The following is a 25,967-nucleotide window of genomic DNA, read 5'->3' as shown; positions in this document are numbered from 1 at the left end:
AGGATCATCTAAACAGTGACAGAGGGTCTCTTCAACTAATGGTGCTGGGAAAACGGATATCCCATACAAAAGGATGAAGCTGGACCTTCCCCTTGTATAAATTAATTCAAAATAGATTGAGACCTAAACAAAAGAGCTAAAACATAAAACTTAAAGAAAACTTAGAGGAAAATCTCTACGACATTGGATTTAGCAATGATTTCTTGGATGCAAAATAACAAAGGCAATAAAAGTAAAAATAGATAACTTGGAATATATAAAAATTTAAAGTTTCTCTGTATCAAAAGACACAATAGAGCTAGGCATGGTGGCACAGGCCTGTGATCCCAGAAACTCAAGTCCGAAGCAAGAGTATCACAAGTTCAAGGCCAGCCTGGGCAACTTAGTGAGACCCTGTCTCAAAAAATAAAAAGGGCTGGAGGTAGAGTGTAGCTCAATGGTAGAGCATCCCTGGGTTTAGTTCCTAGTACCAAAATAAAACACACAGCAGAGTGAAAAGACGACCTACAGAATGGAAGAAAATTATTTGCAAGTTGTATATCTGATGGGTTAATACCTAGAATATATACAGAACTCCCACAACTCAACAACTACCACCATAGCAAAAAGAGAAACCCACATAAAAAATGGACAAGGTCTTGAATAGATATTTCTCCAAAAATGATAAATAAATGACCAAAAAATATATGAAAAGATGCTCAACATCACTAATTATTAAGATAATTCCATCAAACACCACAATAGGATGTTATTGCACACTAGGATGGCTGAAATCTAAAATAACAGCTAAGTATAAGTGAAGATGTGAAGAAATGGTAATATTTGTGCACTGCTATGGAAATGCAAAATGGCAAAGCAGCTGTGGGGGAGTTCTCAAAATATTAAATACAGAATTACCATAAGATCAAGCAATACCACTTCTGTGCATACCGTCAAAAGAATTAAAAACAGAATTGCAATGAGATATCTGTACATCTATGTTCATGGCAGCATTATTCACAATGACCAAAAGGTGGACGCAAACCAAGTATCCATCAACAGATGAGCAGATAAGCTACCTGCCGCACATACATACAATGGAATTATTCAGCCTCAAAAAGGCATGAAATTCTGATCCAGATACAACCCTGGGTGGGCCTTGAAGACATTAAGCTAAATGAAGCTAGTCACAGAATGATAAATCGAGTGTGATTTCACTAATATAAGAGAAAATAGAATACATACAGAAAGTAGCATAGTGGTTACTGGGGCTGGGGAGAGGAGAAAGTGAGGGAATTTTTATTTAGTGGGTATAGAGTTTCAGTTTTTCAGGATGAAAATGTCCTGGAGATTGGTTGCACCAAAATGCAAACTTGCTTAACACTACTGAATGGTAAGATGGTAAATTTTAGGTTATATGTATTTTTCCACAACAAAATAAATATTCTAAAAAATCCTTACCCAAATATAACCTTCCCTTCTCCCTTTCAAATGAATTAATTACCCTCTCTTTAAAAAAAAAAAACTATTTATGAGAAGTTTTTATTCTATCACTTCTACTTTTAAATATATCAAGCACTTCTAAATATCTAGGAGGACTGGATAGTTCACAAAAGAACTTGTCCACTGTGTACATAGCACTGGTAAATAAAATTGCCCATGTAGCAATGGTTATAATCTGACATATCTTCTAATATGACTATTTTGTCCTTGAACCTTTCCCTCCTCACTTCCTTCTTTCTACTTTTTCAATGCATAAGTTTTATCCCAAACATACTACTATTATGGCTCATATCACATTTTGGTAATTGTTTGGCAGGGTAAGGGTTATTTATCCTGGGGTGAGATGAATATTCACCCACTTCTGAGGCCCTGAGCAGAACCTAGGAAAATATTCAGTGATCCTGACGCATAATGTGCTACAGTGGATAGTTATTAGCAAGAGTATATGTCGTGACTGGTAGATGTTGCACTCTGAGGCTGGATGAGGAGATGCCATTTGTCTTCAGCCATCCTTTCAAAGGTATAATTTGAAGACCTAAAGGACACTTCTCTCCTTCCCAACACACAAAAACATTCTCTTCTCCATCATGAAGTCAACCAGCTGAAACCATTGGCCCAACCCAATCTGATCCATTGGAAAAGAGGAAGATGTTGGTTGAGATAGGTTCAAGATAAAGCAGTTTATCAAACAGATAAGGAACTCAGTGTGACTAGTAAAGAACTATTTTGCTGCTCCCCCTGACTCCGTGTATATAAGATACATAATAAAAAGATTTTTTTTTTTTTAATAATAGATTGGAACTTTCTGCCCTTCCAAGGTCATAGCCAAAAGGTTACATTTATTTGATCAGTCTTGGATCTATGGTAACTCCTTTAGGGCAAGGACCATACCGTATTCATTTTTGTATCCCCAGTGCTCACTAGTCCTGACTCAAAGCAGGCGTCTAATAAATGCCAAACAGATGACTGAATGGTTAGAGGACACTAATCCAGAGAGAGGTCTTTGACCAAGTAACTAGGCCACCCAAGAAAGAAAAAACAGACTGTATTAAAGAGCCACAGGTCGCAGGTGGGTCTGGTAGAATTGAGAAGGAATAGAGCAGGCATGGGGGGAGAGTGGTTCATTATAAAGTGCAGGTTGAGCAAACTGATGAAATTCACACCCTCCAGTTCCCCGATCCATTGTCTCACTGGTCATTATACAGTGCCAACATTTATCTGGTCCTCAGGCAAGTTTCCTTTCGTTCTCTAATTTCAGCTCCATCTGAGGCTCCACCATAACAGTAGCTCAGTGGCCCGGATTCCACAAGCCACAGATTTTGCTTCAGTTTTAAACTAGACATTGTTTTATCTGGATGAGTGGACTGGCTCAGATCTGCTAACAGTAAGATTCTCCACTGCGGCCCTTTCATGAAGTCAGTCCTTTGTATTTTTTTTTTTTTTTCCCTCTCTCCTGGAATCCTGGAAAGGATTCCTAACAATGAGAAATCAAAACATCAGCTTTTTCTCATGTTCAATATAATGTCAACATAATGGCACCCCTTCAAACTCAAATGCACAGAATTTGCAAGCTGGAAGGAAGAACAGACTAATTCTGTTTCCCAGGTAAGAAAAATTGTGCCAGGAAGCTGAGCTGGGTCACAGCAAATTAAAGGTATAACTCAGTGCCTCTGGCTTCCAGTCCTGAGCCCCTTTTCTTCCATTGTCCACTTGCAGGTGCGGTCACATCTGCCTAGGAGGGGAGAAATGGGCAGCAACAAAAAATTTTCCCAGTCAGAAACATATTGGTTAGTTAGAATTTACGTAAACAGAGCTGTAGGGCTGATGAGCTGAGCAGCAGCAAGGCACTGTTGGCTGGTAGCCAGCTCCAAATCCTCTAGCATCAACCACCAAGCGCTGAGCCCCTGCTGTGTGCCTGGATCATCCGCGGCTCCCTAAGAGTTGACTGACTGCCATACACTCCTCTCCTGGACCTAGGGAGCCTTACTAACCGCCAGACAGGAATTTAAGATTCTCATGGTAAATGTGGCCCTTAACTCCCGGTGAAACTCCAAGCAAATATTTTAAATTTCCAACAAGATTGGTCTGTGGCTTGAGGGAGGAAAGGGGGACGAGGTTCAAATGGGAATCACCTAGAAACGGTATGCTTAGGGTCTAGAGAAAATAGACACACATAAACCAACAAGAGTGCTGGGAGCCACTCTGAAAGCCATGCTGCAGGCTCCCTGTCCCCGGAGCCCCATCTCACCGAACCCCGGTCAGGAGCTGCCAACTCCGGTCCAGGGGGGCTCCCTGCGGAGCCCAGACTCCGGGCTTAGGGGGCCTTTTCTTTAAGAGCCCCACGGGCAGTGCTGATTGGCTGTAGCTATGCAGGTCTTTCTTCCCCGGCTCCCGGCGAGCGCTCCAGCCCTCTCCACCCCGCCCTCTCGGCCCCTGCTCCGCGCCTTCTCCCGCCCCACGCTCCCGCCTCCTCTTCCTCGCAGCGGAGTTGAGCTCGACAGCTGCACGGGTGACACGCCAGCAACAGATGCCGTCCGCCAGGATTGGCATCCTTAGGCTACGCTGAACGCCTGAAGAAGAGAGAAGGGCTGGGAGGGCGGGGACGCGAGGTGCGGAGAATCCCGGCTAAAAGGCAAGAGCCCCCGCCGCAGCCAGTTGCTCTGCGCGTCGCTGCTGCCAGCGCCCACCTCTCACCCAGCCATGCCAGGCCAGGCCACTGACGCGGGGAAGGTTTCCTTCTGCGATGCCAAGGAGGAAATCCGTGCTGAGCTCGAAGGCTTGGCGTACGGCGATCGCCAGGAGAGGCCTGGCGCGCGTGAGCAGCGGCTGAACATCGTCTGGAGGAACGTGGTCCTGATGAGCCTGCTTCACTTGGGTGCCATGTACTCCTTGGTGCTCATCCCCAAAGCCATGCCGCTCACTCTGCTCTGGGGTAAGTGCCGCCGGCGCCCCCTACGCTCCAGGCTTAGTGGAGGGGCCCCACCTGGCGCTCGAGGTCGCTGCTCGGCCACAAGCGGTGCGAAGCTCCCTGGTTCTCCCCTCGCCTTCCCTACGCGTCCCGGCCCCCTAGGGATCCAGTTCTGCACCCTTTCCGACGGGCAGGTATTTCTGCCCTGGCATTTCCAACTTTTGCTTTCCCCCGCGGTTAGCCTGAAAAAGAGCTTTTGCTGGCCCTCTTATGGAGAGAAAGAGGGACCCAGCCCTGCCGTCCAAGGCGAGCAGAGAGAGTGCCTAGGTATAGGCTCAAGGAGCCAGGACAGCGGGTAGTAGTGTGGCTGTGTGGGTCCCAGGGTTCTGTCTGCAGTGTTTCAACTTCTGGTCTCCTTGGCGGGTCACGGACGAGTTAATAAAAATAAAGACAAGGGAAGCGGGAAGAGACCTGGCACAAGATTGAGTCTTGGTTTTCAAGCATTAGATTGAAGAAAACAGTTCCTTTCCTGCCTCTTTAAGCCCCCTCTACCTCCTCGCTCCATGATCTTGCAATGCCCACTTGCAGTTCTCCAGCCCCAGAAGTTTCTCTGTGAGCAAAGGAGCCCATGGAGAGAGCGATCTGCCCCAGCACCAACCTCTCCAGAGGCTTTCTCTACCTGGCCAGTGCAGATGTGTTCTGCACCTGTGAGTGCACCTGTGGCTTTCTGGCCATCCTCCTTTCTTACACCTCCTACCACAGGGAAGGAATCCCAGGAGCAGAGCACCACCTCTCCAGAGGTCCCAGGACCTCCGTGCCTGTGCTGCAGGATCTCAGTCGCTTAACCATCTAGCAGGCCTTCCTAGCCCCAAGACTGGTTTTGGCTTCTCTCATCAAAACTGCAGTAGCCAAGACAAAAGGCACAGTCATTGATACACTGGACTGAGAACTGGAAGCGGTAATCCAAGAAGCCCTTTAGCTCTGGTTTCCCTATAAAGAACTGGGACAGGAGAAGCACAACCTACTTTTATTTTCAGAGGGGCAGAGACAAGAAGACATTAAGAAGACCTCTTTCTTCAAAGCTGCTAATTTGGCATAGATCCAGTTGCAGATGCATATATAGAGAATAGGGCCACTGGGGTTCCAAGCCTTCCCTTGAAGCCCTGTAGTCCCTTATCTTGGAAGCAAACCCATCCAGAACTTGGTACCTTTTAAAGGGGGGTGTGGCTCAGAGAGTGAACACAGTGTTGAGGGATGGTGAGAGGCAAGTGTTTTAGGGAATCCCTAAAGCCTTTAAAGTCCCCCCAGAGCTCTGGTAATCCTGCTTCCTCATTGTGCCTTCTCAATTCCTTGTGGTTTTCCCCATTGTTCTTTTAAATGGTTTAATTCTCTGTCTTCCTTTATCTGTAAGTGACAACATTGTAAGACATGCAGCCATTGCTTAATGGATACACTCCCACTGCTAACCAAAGCCTCTGCTGCCTGGAGGCTCCATCCAGGCCCTTGTTCCCTCAGCTTCCAGAAGTGGGGCTGGGCATTGAACTTCAGAGCCTACCTGCCTCTGGGGGACTGGGCCTTACCTTTAATAGCTTCAATGTTTAGAACATGCTCAAGAAGTGAGCACTTAAAATATTATCTTACATGCCTAGAGCTCCATGGGACTCACAGGCTCCACTGCTTACAACCTCTGAACCCCAGGACCCGGGCATTCCTCCAGGAGCCACAAGGACCAGGCTCTCCTCCTTAGGTTTGCCAAGTCACCTCTGCCCTTTCCCAGACTGTTCTCAGTGGTGAAGACTGAATCTTTGTGCTGAAAGATCTTGACCAGCAGGCCCTCTGTTGGCCCCCAAACTCCTCTGACTGCCTCAGAGAAGGCAACACACTGCAGGAATCTAGTTTCCCTTTTGCAGGTGATGTTGCCAAACCCCATCCTGTACCTCTGCCACTCTCTATCAGCTCTGTTCTCTCTTCTTCTTTTCCTTACCTTCATTGCCTCTCAAAAAAAAAAAAAAAAATGCAGTGCTGGATGTGGTAGTTTCAGTGCCCCAAATTGTGACTTAGAAACATTTCGAATGATGGTGGAGGGGGGGCAGGAAAGAGGGACAATCATACAATCATATTGCAGCTAAGATCAGTTGTGATAATGTCTAGGCTCTCAGGCAAGCAGGAGGAGTAGGGGACTGTTGTGTCACAGCTATTTTCAGAAAAAATCCTAGTGTCTTGACCCACAAATCTACCCCCACTGAAGGCCTTTTACCTACACCTCCCTCACTGGTTCTGTGTAGCATTTGGGCTGAATTTGTTTTTGTGGTACTGGGGATTGAACCCAGGGGCACTTAACCACTGAGCCATATCCCCAGCGCCCCCCCCCCCCTTTTGTATTTTATTTAGAGACAGGGCCTCACTAAGTTGCTGAGGCTGGCTTTGAACTCAGGATCCTCCTGCCTCAGCCTCCCAAGTGGCTGGTTTACAGGTGTGTGCCACCATGCCTGGCCTAAGGCCGAGTTCTTGCCCCAGTGAGCTGCTCATCCTTTCAGAGACCTGAGTTGTCAAGGAAATAGGCTTGCTATCCTCCACCTCAAATGAGGTTGCCTAAAACAAGAGGCATACGTGCAGTGAGTGCCCCACTCAAGGGATATATTAGGTGTGCAGTGTGCGGGGAGTGATTTACATGGTGAAAAATATCATCCGTGAAAGATCCATGAAGTACTTCCTTCCATCTCCTGCCCGGCCTAATCCTCAGCCCCCAACCTCCTCAGGACCAGAGCAAGTAATTTTTCCTTCTGATCATCCCAGTTTCCTCAGTGGGCAGGCTGTCAGAACAGAATGCTCTTGGTTTTCACAGGTCCTCAGGGATGAGTTCATTAGTTTCAGGTACAGAAATCAAACTCCACTGGGAGGAAAAAGCTCCCCTGAAAGCTTGAGGTCTCAAAAGTGCCAGCTTCGAGAATTCCTGGCCAAGGAGACAGTTAGACAATGCCCTGGATATTGTTTTGAGGTAAAAGTCCTGGGGCTGCTTCCCCATGGAACCTTTCCCTGATTGTCTCCAGGAATCTGACTGGTGACTCCTAGAAACATCAAGAACTTTCCTAGTTTCTCTCTAAATGTCATCAGAGCCCCCTAAATGTATCCCATGGTGAGATATGTCTTTCCCCTAAAGGTCAATGTTAGTTGCAAAGTAGTCATTTACCTTTCTCTTTTGAATGGATCAGCCATCCTCTTTCTATCCTCCCCTGGGGTAAATGTGACTATTGTGAAGGCGGATGTGGGATTCTCTGGGCACTTCTGTATCTAGACTGTCCTGAGTGGGCAAGAGAGTTGAGAATTGGAGATTAAAGGTGGCATGGGGGAGGGGAGTCAGGAGAAGCTGGGTGGTCCAACATGCACGTTTTGAAAACTACCCAAAGATGAGCTGTCTTCTGTGAGGCATTGGGGTAACCTACATCCACGACTTAGAATAGATGTCTTTGTTGGTCCTGATGTGTTTGTTTCTTATGTTTCTTTTCCATGAAGGTCTTCAGGGTGTTGAAGAGCCCTGCAAATGCATGGCAGTGGACTTCTGTCTTGTCTCCCTGTGTTTTAGGGTGAGCAAGGCTCAACAGAGGGGTAGATCTGAATGGAAATCCCCTGCTGTTCTTGCATGGCCTTGGATAAATTAACATCTCTGAACCTGTTTCTCACCTGTAAATTGGGTGTATTAATGATACTTGTTCATGAAATTGTGAGAATTAAATTAGCTGATATATGTAAATCACTTTGCACAGTTCCTAGTCCTTGGTTGGTATTAAGTAATTGTGAGCTGCTATTTTTATTATTGATCCTAATACTGGCTCTTTTTCTTTAATAGAAAAATAAAAGGCCTTTCTGCAGCCCAATAAATTGGCATAGAACTTGGCTTCATTGCGTCTCTTGTTTTGGCTTTGAAAATAAAGGCTCTTTCTCAAAATCCCCAAAGGAAAAAAATCCTTTCTGTACTTTCTCCTGAATGCCCTCCTCTTTCTTTCTGTCTACTTTCTTCCAAAAGATCACCATTTTGCAGCTAAGAATCTTTTTTTTTGTTCCTCTGACACCTCACCTGGTCTTTGACACTGTCTTTGGGAATTCTGGAACATAGCCAGTAATGATTGCCGTAGAAACAGGGCCAAATTATTTTTCTGAATCTCAGTTTTGACTTTTTTTTCCCTTTCTGTCTCCTTGAGCCATCATTTAAAAAAAAAAAAAAGTCTGTAATACTGAAATAAAGTATTCAAAAACCCAAAACTAAAAAACCGAATGGCCCTTCCTTTTAAACCCTGTAATCCCGGCCCAGTGTTGTTGCAACTCCTGCATTTTTAATAAATGGGCACATCTAAGAACTTGCTCCGATTGGACTGGAGCAAAACCAGAGAGAATAGAGTGCTTTTTGCTGGCTAAATGGTTCCAGCAAGTGTAAATATAGATTGAGGTTAACATTATTAACTCAGTTTTTTTCCAAAACCAGTCAAGGTCACTGCAGGCTTCGCTGTGATCATAAAATGAGAAATTGAGCTGCAGAGTGGAAACCAGGGCTGGGAATCTTGGCATTGCCAATTAGTTCCACTTCAGACTTGCCCTTTATAATTTGTGAGCTTTGGTTTCCTCGTCTGTAAAATGGGAACAGTAATACTAAACTGACAGGGGGCATATATTAAAGGGCTTTCCAGAGAGTAGACACTCTACTATTTATTATCCCCCAAGAGATGTGAGGAGGCTTGAGTACTCGTGATTCAAATGTGAGGCAGAACTTTTAATATTCGATATGACTCTGCTATAATGTTTTAGTTCTCAATCTAGTTTTGTGTCTTGCATAAGATTATAATGATCACTTAGAAAAAGCCACTGATAGATAATACAAAAGGATGACAACAGCCATGGTAGTTTATTTATTTTTTAATTTCTTTCCCAGTGCTAGCGGTTGAACCCAGGGTCTCACCCATGCTAGGCAAGTGGTCTAACACCGAGCTACACCCCCAGCCTCCTTGATGGGGTTTTTTTTTTAAGGATTTACAAAAGCAAATGAGTTTGGGGGGCATTTTCCTTGAGCATTTATTTTGACATTCTGTCATCTCTGTCACACAGTCTACCTGTCCCTCTGTCCTATGTTTCATTAGAAGTGCCACCACCCTTGGGGTATAAAGAAGACTTTGGGGCTGGGTGTGTAGCTCAGAGGTGGAGTGCTTGCCTAGAATGGGCAAGGCCCTGGTTTCATTCCTAACACAGAAAAAAAAAAAAAAAAAAAAGAGTATGGGATCTGAAATAAAGGGTCTAGGCCCAACGTCCTGCCCATCACCCCAGTGTAGCCTTGAGCAAATTACTCATCCTCTCTTCAGCTGTGCACTGGGGATTGTAACAGAACAAGCAGCGTTGGGCTGCAGCTGGAATGGAATGAAGCAGAGGCTTGGCCCTGAAGCCCGCACACAGCCAACATCAGCCCTCCCTCCTTCATTGGCTCACTCCCTTTGGGCTTCCCTCCTCTGGGCTCCTCTGTTCAGCTCTTCCTTTGCAGGCTGAGACTTGTTGGATCCAGACCCCTGGATGAAGCAAACCCCCTGGTGGTCAGAAAGCCCAGGTCATGCTGAAAGGTGGTTTGCTTCAGGTTTTATTTCCCTTGGCAGTGGATTGGTGGCCTCCACAGGGCCAGTTGCCTCCCTTATAAATATTGTTGTTTTTTCATTGTGTGTGTCAATGGCCATGAGAGAGAGTCTCGAAGTCTTACATGCTTAGCATGCGCAAGGCCCTAGATTCATGTATTCACATCCACTAATATTTCTCTCTCTCTCTCTCTCTTTCTCTCAGTACTGGGGATTGAACTCAGCGCCTTTCATGTGCTAGGCAAGCTATCACTGAGCCACACCCCTAGCCCTTTTTTTTATCTTTTCAGACAGGGTCTCACTAAGTTGCCCAGGCTGGCCTCGAATCCTTACGCTCTTGCCTCAGCCTCCTGAGTGTCTGGGATTACAGGTGTGCACACCTCTTCCTTTCTAATTGGGATGCTTTTTGTTTATTTTTCTCCCTTTTCTACTTTGGCTAGGACTGCTGTTAAGTTGCTGAGGCTGGCCTAAAACTTGCAGTTGTCCTGCCTCAGTCTTCTGGGTTGCTGGGATTACAGGCATGAGCCACTGTGCCCAGCTTGTTTTTTCATTCTGGTGGTTGTTAAAAATGACCTATCATCAGAATCACTTGAGTAGGTTTTAAATTTTTCAGAAGCCTGAGCCCCTCCCCATGCTACTGAATTGGAATCTCCCAGAGTGATATCCTGGCTTAAAAAAAAAAAAAAAAAAAAAAAAAAAAAAAAACTATTTTAATTTTTTTAGTGTTTCTGATGCACAGCTGATAACCTTATTTAGTTTCCTTATTTAACACTATTTATTACCCCCATTCATTATTGCCATCCTGAGGCAGGTGAGCTGGAGAAATAGATGCACAGCCAATACCCACCAAGTCATATAGGTTGCACAGTCCAGAGCTGCACTAGAAGAGGTGGGAACTGAGGGGAGTCTGCAGGAAACTGGGGCTGGCTGACCAAGGGGCTTCTAAAAGTTACCCATGGAGGGGGGCTGTTCCCATTCCTACCTCACTTCCACCCTCAAACTGGCCTTAAAGCAGCTGGTTCTCACTAGCCTGCATTCTAGGGGTAAAGGGTCTACTCTTCTACATCCTGCTCCCCATTTCTGTGGGTGTTAGGGATACTGCAGGCTCTGATGTTTACAAGGAATGGTTTGAGGGCTCTGGGTTCCCTCAGGCTGCAGGCTTCTTCTGGAGCGTCCTAGAGTTTTATAGCAAACACCCAGGCATCCCCCAGCTGAGCCACCTGAGCCTTAAGAGCCTTGCTACACAAAGTGTGGTTGGTCCTTGGATCAGCAGCCCTCAGCATTACCTGGGAGCTTTCAGAAATAGCCAATCTCAGATTCTATCTCTGACCTATTGAATCAATAGCTGCATTTTAACGATATCTCCACGGCTCATCTACATGCTATGGTTAGATAAGCACCCTGTGACCACAAGCTGGCAATTTAGAGAAGCTAAACTTGAGTGGGATTTTGCAATTTTCCTTTTAATGGTCTCTTTTCCTTTGCTTCCCCTCCTACACTTTTGACTCCTTATAGCTTATTTTAGAACATGTCGGGATCCTGCTTCTCTTACCAACAAAAGGCCGTTGCTAGTCTTTCAACCACCGGCAGCAGCAGCAATGTTTAATTCATGGGCTAGAAAATTAATTTTATTTTCATGAATAGATACAGGGGAAAATAACAAGGAGACCCTGTGCATGGCCTTTGGGACTTTAGCATGTCTATTTAACAATTGAACTGGTAACAGGGAGGAGCCTGGGGGTTGGGCTGCCTTCCACAAAAATTGAGAAGCAGATTTTATCAGTTGGGATAAAATTTGGCTCTTGGCTGCAGGTATCACAAAATGCAGTTTCAGTGGCTTAGATGATAACGAAGATTTCTCATTTCAAAAAATGAGAAATTCTGAGGCAGGACACTAATGGGAGGACCCAGCAATAGCATCTAAGAGCAGTTTTCTTTGGTGGTCTTGTCACTAAACTAAATGTTTTCCTCATGGTTACAAGATGACTGCCAGAATTCTAGGCAACTCTGTGGAGTTACAATACTGTCCTATGGAAGAAGAGAGAGGCTGCCCCTTCTTGTTTTATCACAGAATAAAAATCTTTTCCTTGTTGCCTCACAACTGATGTCCCCTCAAGTCTCACTTGTAGGACTGGGTCACATGTGCCTTATTAAACCAGTCACTGGCAAGGGAATGGATTACGGTGGCTGGTTCAGCCTTTTCAGGGCTGGCTGCCGTTCTAGCCCACCAGGCTGCTGTAATCGAACCTTTAAACCACACAGATTTGTTTCTCAGGGTTCTGGAGGCTGGGAGGTCCCAGATCAAGGAGGCTGTAGATAGGTCCCTAGTGAGGGCCCACTTCCGGATTAAAAGAATGGCACCTTCTCTCTGTGTACACACATGGTGGAAAGGGCATGGTGTCTCTGGATCCTCTTTTATGAGGGCACTGATTCCATCCCCGGGGGTACCACCCTCAAAGCCTCACCTCCAACTTCCACCACATTGGGAGTGAAGATTTCAACACATGAAGTTAGACGAATTCATGCAGACCCTAGCAGCCACCAAGTCACATGAGGTGTGGACAAACAGCCAAACAAACCCCAGGCTCTGCTGGAGGGAAGAGGCAGGCATGGCTGCTGGTACAGACTGTACCTCTTCTTCCTTCCTTTCTCCTCGTGGTTCACCTCCTGTGTCTGGAGAGGCTTCAGTTTCTATGTCTTACATTTCAATGTGCTCTGCCCTCTGCTCCTGACCCCTTATGCTTGTCTGGGGTCTTGTGGTCATCCTGGTGAGTCATAAATGTCTGCTTTCCCCTGAGGCTCCAAGCTCCTCCAGGGCTCCTCTGCTCCAACCTGACACAGGGCTTCTGCTGTGATGATACCCAACATGTGCAGTACAGGGTGGACAGATCAAGGGATGAATGAATGAGTCTAAGTCACTGCACGGTTTTTCAAAGGGAATTTGCATTTGGTCCCTTACCTTTAACAGTGTTCCCCAGCCCTGTAGGAGAACTGTTTGGTTTGGGGAGAAGGGCTGAGGAAAGAGAGACCTTTTCCTCAGGGCCCTGGAGATCTGCATGCCCCTCTGCACCTGTCCACCCTGTGAGTAGCCCTGATCTCAGGAGAAGCTTGCAGAGCTCTCTACTGCTCCTCAGGGCTTTGATGAGGGGTGACAGGTTGGGTGGAGGGAGTGTTGAAGGTGGGGAATGTGACTCTGGGCACAGAGAATTCTTAACCACTTTTGGAGTAGGGTTCCTGGCTTAATTTAACTGAATTAAAAAGATAGAAAGCCAGTGACTTAGAATGTTCTTAACCTTGGAGACACAATTTCCCTGGAATGCTGATTTTCATGATTGGTCATTTTCCTCATCTTTCATGTGATGCAGAACCTCACTGATGAAGTCACAGCCAGATTTCTGTTCTCTTATCCCAGTTTTTACTTAAGGGCAGTTAAAAGTCCAGTGTCTCCTCACTTGACCCCACCCAGCAGGTACTTTTTATTTGCACAAACAATCTAAGAACAAAGTGTATTACCAAGAGGGAAGGTGCTAACTGTGTGATGAGGAAAACAGAACAATAGCTTTTAGATAGAGTACCGAAAACAGTTTTTGAAAGTGCACATTCAGGAAGATGTACAGAGCAGAACTGTATTGTAGTCATGTAAAACCTTTGAGTCAGATACGCATGTAAATTGCCTACTTAAGGTAAGTGTTTAATGGATGTTGCTCTGGGAGGTGGTTACGTCTCTTAGGGTGGAAGATTCCTAATAGTGCCTCTGAAATGGGAGAAGAAATATCAAATATCAATGAACTTGGAAATGAAATAAGAATAGAGATTTAAAAGTCAGGTTTAAATGCATTTTCTTCTTCTATCACTGGCTAGCATATGGATATCATCATCTACTTGCTATTGGGGCTGTGCTGGTTTTAGCTTGGTTCTCTGAAGGGAGGATGGCTTATGAACACAATCTGGGAGCTAAATGGGCCAGGCCATCTCTAATAGCATCCTCCTCATCAAAAGCATTTATCAAGCAAGCAATTAATTACTTAGGGCCCTGGGCCAGACATTGAGTGAGAAAACAAAGACTTAGGTCTCTACTCTTCTATCTTTGGTAACTCAAAGGAGCAACTATTGTTCTCTAGGCTGGGGCAGAAAATGGAAAATACTCTTATCCTTTCAAAGTTCCATGCATGAAATTAGAAATGAATTTCTGAAACTTAAGTGTTTCATGGAGTAGTTCACCAGTTCACTCCTCTCCCAGGTATGTTCATAAGAAGATTTTGAGATAGTTTCAATGAAACTTGACTCTGTTCTCAGTCTGCGACTCACTTGAAGTGTTCCCAAAGCATTTGTGGGCCCATGAGTCACGATAAGCAAGCGGAGATACTTATTAGCAAGTGTGAATAAGGCCCACATATCTTGGGCTCTGCAGAACTTGAAAAGCGGGTGAGCCAGTAACATTTTTGAGCTCTATTCACATTACTTCAGGGTCTTTCCTACAAAAGAAGGAAAAAGTAATTTTTTTTCTTCCCTTCATAGTTCTTAGTTGGGACAGAGCCCTGCACCAAAAGACCAATTAAAAACAATGATGAACAGAAGTTTATTGGCCTATATACTTCATATGTATACATGGGAGACACACGGGGAATGAGTAGGTCTCAAAGAGGTGGCTTTGAATTTCACCTATAGAGCATCTTCAGCACAGAAGGGTACATTTAAAAAAAATTTAAAAAAATATTTTTTGTTGTCAATAAACCTTTATTTTATTTACTTATATGTGGTACTGAGAATCAAACCCAGGGCCTCACAAGTCTTTAGAATTTTATTGGTTCAAAATGGATACAAAGTACTGTTTTTAATGAGACTTTTTAATTTGTAGCTGAAGTTTATATCAAATATCTAGAGCCTGATGATCTTTCTAAAGTTAGCCCAGAAGGGTACATTTTTAGAGAAGCAACAAAGTACATTTCTAGAGAAGAAAGACTCTGACTGTAGAAAGGCAAATAGATAAAGGCTAGTTAGTAGGCCTCCTTAAGTTGGTTTTGTGGGTCTCCAGGCTGACAGGGGCCTAATTTTGGTCAACCGTTGTCTTTCCTGGTAGAAGGTAGGGGAAGGACACTAGCCCTTATAAATGTATGTCCTGCTTTTAGGTAAATAAGGGAATGGTAGAGAGGTGGGTTTCTTTTTGTCATTCATTTTTTGTTTGTTTGTTTGTTGTTAATATATCTGTTTCTGTTCAATTTCCTTCAGTTCAAAAATATGCCAGAGTAGGCATAGAATGATGTCCTAGAATTCCATCTGGAGCTCTGGGGCAAGTTAAGTCACACCATCTGGGTATAAGGTAGATATGAACTAGCTTGGCAGTGCTCCTAGGAGAGCTGGAATAAGCAGTTATTAAATCTCATATTCCCTTGGGCGCAGAGCTTGTATTCAATCAGCATGCACCACTGTGGTTCTACTAGTGATTAAAATATTGAAATAACCAGTTGCTTCTGCCTTTTCTGCTATGCATGGAATCCCCAGCAATCCTGAAGCTAAAAGGTCAATGCCTGGCTCAGCTGCAGGGCTTAACTCTACATCTGTTTTGATTGGTTGGTGCCTTGTGGGTTGTCAAATATTTTTACTATCACCTCTGCATATTCGTTCTCTTGTTGTATAATCTGTATAATCTTTAGCTTCTATCCCATTCACAGTTCTATTAAAATATGAGAATTTAAAAGAAAATTAATATATTCCAGTCTAAGTTGATATCCCCATACTGTGTGAGGAAAGGTATTAGAGCCCAATCACAATCTAAGGTTTAGCAGGGCATAGTGACATACACCTGTGATCCCAGCAAATTGGGAGGCTGAGACAGGAGAATTTCAGGTTCAAGGCCAGCCTCAGCAACTTAGTGAGGCTGTAAGCCACCTAGTGAGACCCTGTCTTAAAATAAAAAATTAAAAGGGCTGTGGATGTGGCTCAGTGGTTAAAAATCCCTGGATTCAATCCTCAAAAAAAAAAAAAAAAAAAAAATCTGTGGTTTTAGATGACTCACTTGTCCAAGAAGAAACTCCTTTTGTGATAGAAGCAATGTGTGTCTAAAAGGTGATTGTAATTTTCATTTATAATTGCCTTTGCATAAGATTTTCCCATCTGAGAGAATTGATATTACTTTTATCATCAGAAAAAATAACATTGTAAAAATAAAATTATAAAGTTACTTCCTTGTGGTGTTGGGAGGTAAGGGGACAGATGAGGAAAGTGCCACAAGTCAGGAGGTGCTCCTAACTCACAATTAATTTTCCCATAAAGGTAAATGGTGTCTAGGCCCATCAGCTAGCCCAGGGCCAGTGTCACTCAAACTATACCTGAGGCTTGGTACAGGTAATTTTTTTTAATTAAATGAAGTTTCAAGCATATACAAAAAAGAATAGTCTATTACCCACCTCCGATCCTTGCTTACCTTGGGATTTTTTTTCTTTGCAATTTTTTACCTTGATACACAATTTTAGACTCATAAAAATGGTACTGTCAAGGTGAGACTGCAATAAATCACTGTCGATCTTTTTTTATACATACATTTTTAAAAACATTTATTTATTTTTTTAGGTGTAGACGGACACAACACAATGCCTTTATTTTTATGTGGTGCTGAGGATCGAACCCGGGTCCTGCCCATGCTAGGCAAGCACTCTACTGCTGAGCCACAATCCCAGCCTCCTGAATCGATCTTAAAGCAGGAGACAGAAACTTTATTCACCAGCTGGTGGACCGGATCTACTAGCTGGCAGGCTGAGGAGTAGGCTGCAAGTCTATACCCTTCGGCCCCCTCCCAGGGTTTGAGTACACCTTTTATAGTCCAAAACCGTATTGAAGCATAAGTGGCTGTTGCTATGATTCAAAACCATAAACAACATCATGAGATCTAAAATCATAAGCAGAAAAGAGAGTGGGCCAAAATGTCCCTAGTTGTGTACAAGTTAAAGAATGATTACTAACATCTAGACAATCAATTTCTGACAAGGTACCTTGTCCAAGAAAAATGGGAACCAAATACAGAACACTTTTACATTGTATAAGAATTGCCATTTTGTGTTGCCAAACATACTATGCTAAGCAACTGTTAATGGGTACGGAGGTGGGGCTTTACCTGGGAGAAGCATTTCTTACATGACGTGGAATCTCAGGGCAAAATGGAATCTGTTTGGTCATTGCCCTATAGCCTGGCCCATAACAGTACAAGAAACTCTCAGCCCAGTCTCACCATTTACAGCTTGCTCCATTTGCTTTATCATTTTTTTCTCTTTGTATGTACGTATGTGTACATATATTATTTTTTCCTGAACCATTAGAGAACGAGTTGGAAGCACTGTCCCCTTTTATTTCTAAATATCTCAATGTATATTTCCTAAGAACAAGGCATTCCCTCTAAAATCCGGAACAAGACAGGGATGCCCTCTATCTCCACTTCTATTCAATATAGTTCTCGAAACACTGGCCAGAGCAATTAGACAGACGAAAGAAATTAAAGGCATAAAAATTGGAAAAGAAGAACTTAAATTATCACTATTTGCAGATGACATGATTCTATACCTAGAAGACCCAAAAGGGTCTACAAAGAAACTACTAGAACTAATAAATGAATTCAGCAAAGTGGCAGGATATAAAATCAACACGCATAAATCAAAGGCATTTCTGTATATCAGCGACAAAACTTCTGAAACGGAAATGAGGAAAAACACTCCATTCACGATATCCTCAAAAAAAAATAAAATACTTGGGAATTAACCTAACAAAAGAGGTGAAAGATTTATATAATGAAAACTACAGAACCCTAAAGAGAGAAGTTGATGAAGATCTTAGAAGATGGAAAAACATACCCTGTTCATGGATAGGCAGAACTAACATCATCAAAATGGCGATATTACCAAAAGTTCTCTATAGGTTTAATGCAATGCCAATCAAAATCCCAAAGGCATATCTTGTAGAAATTGACAAAGCAATCATGAAATTCATATGGAAAAATAAAAGACCCAGAATAGCAAAAGCAATTCTAAACAGGAAGCGTGAATCAGGTGGTATAGCGATACCAGATTTCAAACTATATTACAGAGCAATAGTGACAAAAACAGCATGGTACTGGTACCAAAACAGGCGGGTGGACCAATGGTATAGAATAGAGGACACAGAGACTAATCCACAAAGTTACAACTATCTTATGTTTGATAAAGGGGCTAAAAGCATGCAATGGAGGAAGGATAGCATCTTCAACAAATGGTGTTGGGAAAACTGGAAATCCATATGCAACAAAATGAAACTGAATCCCTTTCTCTTGCCATGCACAAAAGTTAACTCAAAATGGATCAGGGAACTTGATATCAAACCAGAGACTCTGCGTCTGATAGAAGAAAAAGTTGGCTCCGATCTACAGATTGTGGGGTCGGGCTCCAAATTCCTTAATAGGACACCCATAGCACAAGAATTAACAACAAGAATCAACAAATGGGACTTAATTAAACTTAAAAGTTTTTTCTCAGCAAGAGAAACAATAAGAGAGGTAAACAGGGAGCCTACATCCTGGGAACAAATCTTTACTCCTCACACTTCAGATAGAGCCCTAATATCCAGAGTATACAAAGAACTAAAAAAATTAGACAATAAGATAACAAATAACCCAGTCAACAAATGGGCAAAGGACCTGAACAGACACCTCTCAGAGGAGGATATACAATCAATCAATAAGTACATGAAAAAATGCTCACCATCTCTAGCAGTCAGAGAAATGCAAATCAAAACCACCCTAAGATACCATTTCACTCCAGTAAGATTGGCAGCCACTATGAAGTCAAACAACAACAAGTGCTGGAGAGGTTGTGGAGAAAAGGGTACACTTGTACATTGCTGGTGGGACTGCAAATTGGTGCGGCCAATTTGGAAAGCAGTTTGGAGATTCCTGGGAAAGATGGGAATGGAACCACCATTTGACCCTGCTATTGCCCTTCTTGGACTATTCCCTGAAGACCTTAAAAGAGCATGCTACAGGGATACTGCCACATCGATGTTCATAGCAGCACAATTCACAATTGCTAGACTGTGGAACCAACCCAGATGCCCCTCAGTAGATGAATGGATAAAAAAAATGTGGCATCTATACACAATGGAGTACTATGCAGCAATAAAAAATGACAAAATCATAGAATTTGCAGGGAAATGGACAGCACTAGAGCAGATTATGCTTAGTGAAGCTAGCCAATCCCTAAAAAACAAGTGCCAAATGTCTTCTTTGATATAATGAGAGCAAATATGAACAGAGCAGGGAGGAAGAGTGGGAAGAAAAGAGTAACATTAATCAGTGACATGAGATGGGAGGGAAAGGGAGAGATGAGGAAAATTGCATGGAAATGAAGGGAGACCCTAATTGCTATACAAAATTACATATAAGAGGCTGGGTGGGGAATGGGAAAATAAATAAGGAGGGAGATGGATTACAGTAGATGGGGTAGAGAGAGTAAAAGGGAGGGGAGGGGAGGGGGGGATAGTGGGGGATAGGAAAGGGAGCAGAGTACAACAATTACTAATAGGGCATTATGTAAAATTGTGGATGTGTAACCGATGTGACTCTGCAATCTGCATTTGGGGTAAAATTGGGAGTTCATAACCCACTTCAGTCTAATGTATGAAGTATGATATGTCAAGAGCTTTGTAACGTTGTGAACAACCAATAAAAAAAAAAAAAGAAAAAAAAAGAAAAGAAAAATGAAAGGATTGCCAAGGCAACATGGAAAAAAAAAAAAAGAGCATAACCACAGTACAGTTACCCAAATTAGGAACTATAACCTTGATATTTCCTAAGCTTCAGTGATTACTCAAATGTCATCGAGTGTCCTAGTAATGTCCTTTAGTAGCTCTTTTTTCCCCTCTCAGATTAGGTTGAAGTGAATTCTAGAAACTGCTTCCATAAATACCTAAGTGTTGGTCGAGGGGATTCTGGCTACATGATCTGTATGGAAAACCTGGGAGCAGCCTTTCCCTTACTAACTGCCCACAGTCCCTGGAGAAAAGAGCTTTGAGAAACTGTATCTAAAAGTGTTGAGGCATAGAAACCCAGGAGCAGGGATCAGCTGTCGGTCAGTTTGCCTCAGCGAGGTCTGCTGTCTGCACTGGAGTCATTTAAATGAGCTGTTTCTTGAGCATGCAGATTCAGGACTCCACCCAGACCTCCAGAACCTGACTTTCTGAAGCCAGACGCAGGAATCTGCATTTTAATAAACTGCAGGTGGTTCTTGTACCCAGAGTGTTAGTGACGCTCCACCCCAGGGGCTGGTAGCTTAGGAGGAATGTGTCTTCCTGTACAATCCCAAATTCAGGATTGTTCTGTGACTGTTAGTTTACCTGAAATGCCAGGGAAATGTCGCTGGGATTACAGGCATATGGTACCCTGCCTGGTTCCTAGACTCCCTGTCTAGGAAAGCTTCACAACATTTGGAGGAGAGCAGGCACATTTTCAGCTCGGCCCCCTTCTTGGTAAGCTGGAAACACAGTGTAGCTCTGCTTGTGATAAACTGTCTCTTTCAGTGGCATCTTGGATCCAGGCTCTTCTGCCAACTGATACAAGGGCACCCTTTGTCACTTTTCTGACCCACTGACAAATGAAAATGGTCAGGAAGACCCCAGGAATGGGCCTGAAAGGGCAGTAGATGTTCACTACAACCAAGGGGTGGAGGGAGAGGTTAGTCCTAACCTGCATCCTGTAAACGGTGGCCACAGGACATAGGTGGTTTTTCTGGCCTGCAGGCTGGCAAAGAGCAGTGATCACCCTCACCCAGGGCAGAACCTGACTTCAGCCTATTTTGTACTGCAACAAGAGAAGCACTTACATGGGTAAATTATAATTAGCCCAGATGTGTTGGCTCACCGTTCTGGAGACTGGGAAGTGCAAGATCAAGGGATCAGCATGCAAGAGCCTTCTTGTTCTTTCATCACATAGCAGATGGTGGAGGAACTCACCCCTTTTTAAGGAACCCATTAATCTACTTTTGAAGGAGGTGCCCTCCACCCAAATGCCTCCCTTTAGGCCCCGCCTCCTAACATCATGACTGGGGCTCAAGTTTCCAACATATAAACTTTGGGGACACAGTCAAATCGCAGCATCACTTCTTCTGCTGTAGAATTTCCCCCTCCCTAATCTGGGAAGAAGATGTGCCTCCCAGTGCTTTTTTTCATTTAGTATGAGAGGTTCTCAGGCCATTGCTAGAGCTTTTTGAGATCTTGAGGCTCATTTAGCCTTCCTCAGAGGAGTGCTTCCAGGTTGCTCTCACTCAGCTATGTGAAGGCAAGGCAAAGAGTGGGCAGAGAGCCTGCCAAACAGCCAGGCCCTGCTTCTTCCACTGGAATCTTCATGGGGAAGAAGCAAATCAAAGTGCTAAAAGCAAAGCAGCCCCTTGACCCTGTGTCACACTGCCCCTGGCTGAAAGAGCAGCAGGCCTCTGGGAGGCAGAGGGCCAGCTGGGCTCTGGGTAGCCAGGTGTGTCTTCAGTCTCCAGGCTGGAGGGAGAGATTTTGGACTCAGATAAATCTTTGCTGAATAGCTAAAGTGCTGATTAATCCCCCAAGTAACTCCAAGGCCAGGGCCATTTCTAGTAGATATTAATTGGGTTTATGAAAAAGATAAAGTATTTTAAGATGCAAAAGAGGTTCTCTAAACACTGTTGTGATGACACTGAGTATGCATATTGGTGTTCTTGTCTGTGCTCAGTTCAGGAGCCCTGAGGGAGCCCTTTTGGAATATGCTTTTCTGCACCTGCTTGGAGACAGTAAGGCTAAGAGATTTAGATATCTCATTAAATCCCATTTCCTACACTTTTGTGAACATGGGCCTATTCTGGGCCAGGTGCTGAAAATATACAGGGTATTGTTCTGACCCATAAGAAGACCTCCATCACCCTCAGCTGGTGGGGAGGGACAGCTAGTTGACTGAACAAGTCTGGGAGGGACAACTGTTCCACCCCACAGTCCATTAAGACAGATGGACCAACTGACCAACCAACCAACTAACAGATCTGCCATGGGGCCTGTTGGTTGACCACTGCTCTAGAAGGAGAGATGGATCTAGGCCAATTATCTGTTGCATCAGGACAGAAGTAGGCAGGGATGGCCAGAGAAGGAGTATGGCCGAGGTTACCTCTGGAGGGAGCAGGGTGGACGTACATTAGGCAGAACCATTGTGAGAAAGGCATTTCTAGCAGATGTAACAGCACATTCTGGGCATAGGATGTGGAATGTGCAGGGGAATTGGTGGCTAAAAATGTCATAGTATTTAGGTGCTTACTATGCACCAGGCATCGTACTTAGTGCTTTTCACTCAACAATAGCTCTGTGAAGTAGTAATAGGGCCACAGCGTCTTAATTATGGTATGAACAGCAGCAATACTTGGAAAACAGTTATTTCATAACTGATTTTTAGTGAAAACTTGACTAAGTGAATTTATTTGGTGGCAAAATCTGACATAAATTGTTATCCTATTTAGAATTTTCCTGTGAATGTGTTTGATGGCAGACTCACGTGGACCTGACTGTGGAGTGTACACACAGTATTACCTTTCTAAAACTGGGAAAGTTCTAAACTTTGAAGCACATTTGACTCAAGATTTTGGATAAGGGATTATGGACATTTGTTCACATTTTGCACTAGAGGAAACAGAGTGGCAGTTAGTGTTCAGTTGCCAAAGGTCACTGAGCTGATATGGGAAGTCTGATTCCTGAGCCCTGCCAGACACCAGTAGGTAACATTGCCTGAAGACTCTGACTTTCTACAAAGGAGCAATCTAGGAACTAGGTGTGTGAGCAACCTCTGAGTGACAGTGGGTTGGGATAGCATTGGCCATTCATGCCTGGTGGCGGAGCTCTGATGAAGTTCCCATCGCCACCCTCTAGGTGAAAGTAACAAAGATATGAGTGTCAATCTCTCCCCTTGGCCCATGAAGAGAGGCAGGCTTGGCCACCCCCGCTCTGGGGGAACTCAGGTATTATTTACCAAGGCATCATGATATCGTGCCTCTTTGCCTATAGGATCTGTTGTTACCTTGACAAAAAGCTAGCCCCCTGGCTGAGTCATTTCTCAAAGCTCCTTTTCATGATTCTTCATTGTCTTCATGTCTTATTCTCATTACAGAGACCAGTGGGAAAGAACATATACTTACAAAATAATTCTGGAGTGTCATAGGTTGGAAACAGGACCAGCCTTATGTGGCCCAGGGCATAAAGTAAGTAGCTAGTAGGAAATGACTTTTTTGTTTGTTTGTTTTTTGTACCAGGGATAGAATCAGGGGCACTTAACTGAGCCACATCTCCAGTCCTTTTTCATATTTTATTTATTTATTTATACCAGGGATTGAATTCAAGGGCACTTAACCACTAAGCCACATCTCAGCCCTTTTTATTTTTTATTTTGAGACAGGGTCTCACTAGATTGCTTATAGCTTCACTAAGTTGCTGAGAGGCTGGCTTTGATCCTCCTGCCTCAGCCTCCAGAGCCTCTGGGATTACAGGTGAGCACCACGACACCCAGCTGGAAATGACTTTAAGAACAGGCTTTACAAAGCCTTTAACTTACCCTCAGCTGTCCCAGCATTTGGAGCAGGGTTCTGGGCCAGGGTTCTGCTCCAGGCCTTTATTTTTACGAGCCTCCTACAACAGAGTCTGAGGTTTTATACCTGTAATTCGTTTTCTTCCATCAGATTCTGAGTGGAGCCTGTGACTTTAAAAAGATTAAGTAGGTGCTGCTGGTCTGGAGGAAGCCAGCATCTCCTGAAAGAATAAATAGGGAGTAAGTATCCATTTATGTGTACTGTCCATTATTCCTTGGAAATCTACAGTCAATATAATCACTTGCATGGCTCAGTTTTTTCCTCCTCCTCCTCCTTCTTTTTTTTTTTTTTTTTTTTTCTGGGGATTGTGCCCAAGACCTCGCTCATGCTAAGCATGCATTTAATTGGCAGGATAATTAAGTCTTGGTAGGATGAAGGGGGTGACATGGGAGGTAACGGACTCAGTAGATCTTATCGGGTAAGTTCCTAAGCACCCTTTACCCAAGTAAGGGATGCCCTTGGATGATGGGACAAAAAAAGGACAAGGATGAAAAAAGAAGCTGCTCTTTTCTTCTCACAATTGTGCCATGGTTCCACCAGGGTGAGGGGAGCAGTGCAGGCACCCCAAGTGCCTCCTTCCCACCTCTGCTCAGCTACTTTTCTATTTATTGCCATAACAAACTATCCTGAAGTAAATGCCTTATAGCAAAACAGATTTATTATCTTAGAGATCTACAGATTAGATGGCGGACACAGGTCTCACTGTGCTAAATCAGGGTGTCTCCCTCCATTCCTTTTGGGAAGCCCTATTTCCTTGGCATTTTCAGCTTGCAGAGGCTGCCTGCTGCCCTTGACCGTGGCCCTTCCTGCATCTTCAAAACCAGTGATGGCAGGTCAAATCTTTCTTGTAGGACATCATGCCACCTCCCCTTCGGCTTCCCTTCCGGTTCTAAGGACCCTTGTGCTTCCATTGAGCCCACCTAAATGGTAGAGGATTCTTCCCCAGATTAAGGTCAGCTAATGAGCAAGCTTAATCCAGTCCATAACCTTAATTCCCTTTTTACCCTGAAATGTAACATATTTTGATACCAAAGACCAGGATGGGACCTCTTTGGGAGGCCATCACTCTGCCTACCACTCCCAGACACCAAAGAAAGCTAACCTTCATTACTTCCTCTAGTTATTATAAGTACTACTTGGATAGAAATGCTCAGTTATATGTAATTTTTTTTTAAAGAGAACTTGTCTTTGTTGTGGGGACATCAAGGAATCATCAAAGTCACAAAATCTCAGACCTCCTCCTCCTCTTCCTGGGAGATGGTCTGGTTAGCTTACAGCCTGGGGCCTGCTGACCAGGAATAGCCCCCCAAGCATGCAGCCCTCCTAGGGACCTTCCAAAAGACATCTGATGATGTCAGTGTTTGAGCAATCCATTTGGGTCAGGTCCCTGGGGTGAACTATGGCTGGAGACAGTGTAGGTTCTGGAAGCTGTCAGATGCGCATTTTGCTTAGGATGGGGGTGGGGAGAAATCTTGGCCTGTCCTGAATGCAGAATTCCATCTTCCTTTCACACATCTTTACGACTGTGTGTACAGTGTGTGAGCAGGGAATGAGAGGACAGGCTAGAAAAAGAGGCCATCTAACAGTGGCAGTAGCCACAAGAAAGAGGTGCAGACGTATGCAGAAAGTGCAGAGGGGAAAGAGCTCCATGTCATTGGACTTGGGGGTCTCCTGGAGACGACAGCAAGACCTTGGGTTTAGGGTCCAAGGAAGAATAATGGTATTCTCTCAAGCTTTCAAAGATTCGAAGGGCAGGGGTTGGGGCCTCCTTTTGTGGGGGGAGAGTTTGTTGGTTAATTGCACAGATTGGGGCTTTTGTTTGTTTTGTTTCCGCCTGGCTGGGAGAACATCCCTCAGTGTGATTACATGAATCCAGGCCTTTACTGGTAGCCCTGAGGCTGGGAATGAGAAATAGAGAAACTTTCCCCAAAGCTGGACTAGCCACCTAATTTACAGAGCCCAGTACAAAATGAAAATAAAGCAACCTTATTAAACAATTATTAGGAATTTCAAGGGCTAGGGCTATAGCTCAGGGCTAGAGTTCCTGGGCTCAATCCTCAGCACCAAAACAACAACCAATAACAAAGAATCTCAAGACATGTTGGCAGCATATTTAACCTTAGTTTTTCATCCATAAAATGGAGATCATGTTACTGACCCCAGTGTGACATCATGAGACTTATTGTTTATGGTGCTATAAGACAGAGCCAATAGTGCCCAGCAGCTCATCTAGCAACCAGGGATTTTGCCCAGATAATGGTCACAAAATCCACATAAGAGCATGTGTATAATCTGGGTGCAGTGGTGGCACATGCCTGTAATCCCAGGTACTCAGGAGGTTGAGGCAGGAGGATTGCAAGT

The 25,967-nt window shown here is 44.1% G+C and overlaps 1 protein-coding gene across 1 annotated transcript in view; it reads left to right on the top strand.

The window, feature by feature from the left end:
- Nucleotides 1-3,970: 3,970 nt before the first annotated feature.
- SCD5 (stearoyl-CoA desaturase 5) overlaps nt 3,971-25,967 on the top strand; it is a 156,701-nt gene continuing 134,704 nt past the window's right edge. Inside the window, exon 1 of the mRNA XM_081304329.1 lies at nt 3,971-4,414. Coding sequence (XP_081160455.1) covers nt 4,183-4,414 — 232 coding nt within the window. The 5' untranslated portion in view covers nt 3,971-4,182. The remainder of the gene's footprint in view (nt 4,415-25,967) is intronic.

This window comes from Spermophilus citellus (genome assembly GCF_964194105.1).
Source record: "Spermophilus citellus genome assembly, chromosome: 8".
NCBI classification, from domain to species: Eukaryota; Metazoa; Chordata; class Mammalia; order Rodentia; family Sciuridae; genus Spermophilus; species Spermophilus citellus.
This window is presented reverse-complemented; position numbering and strand designations above follow the sequence as displayed.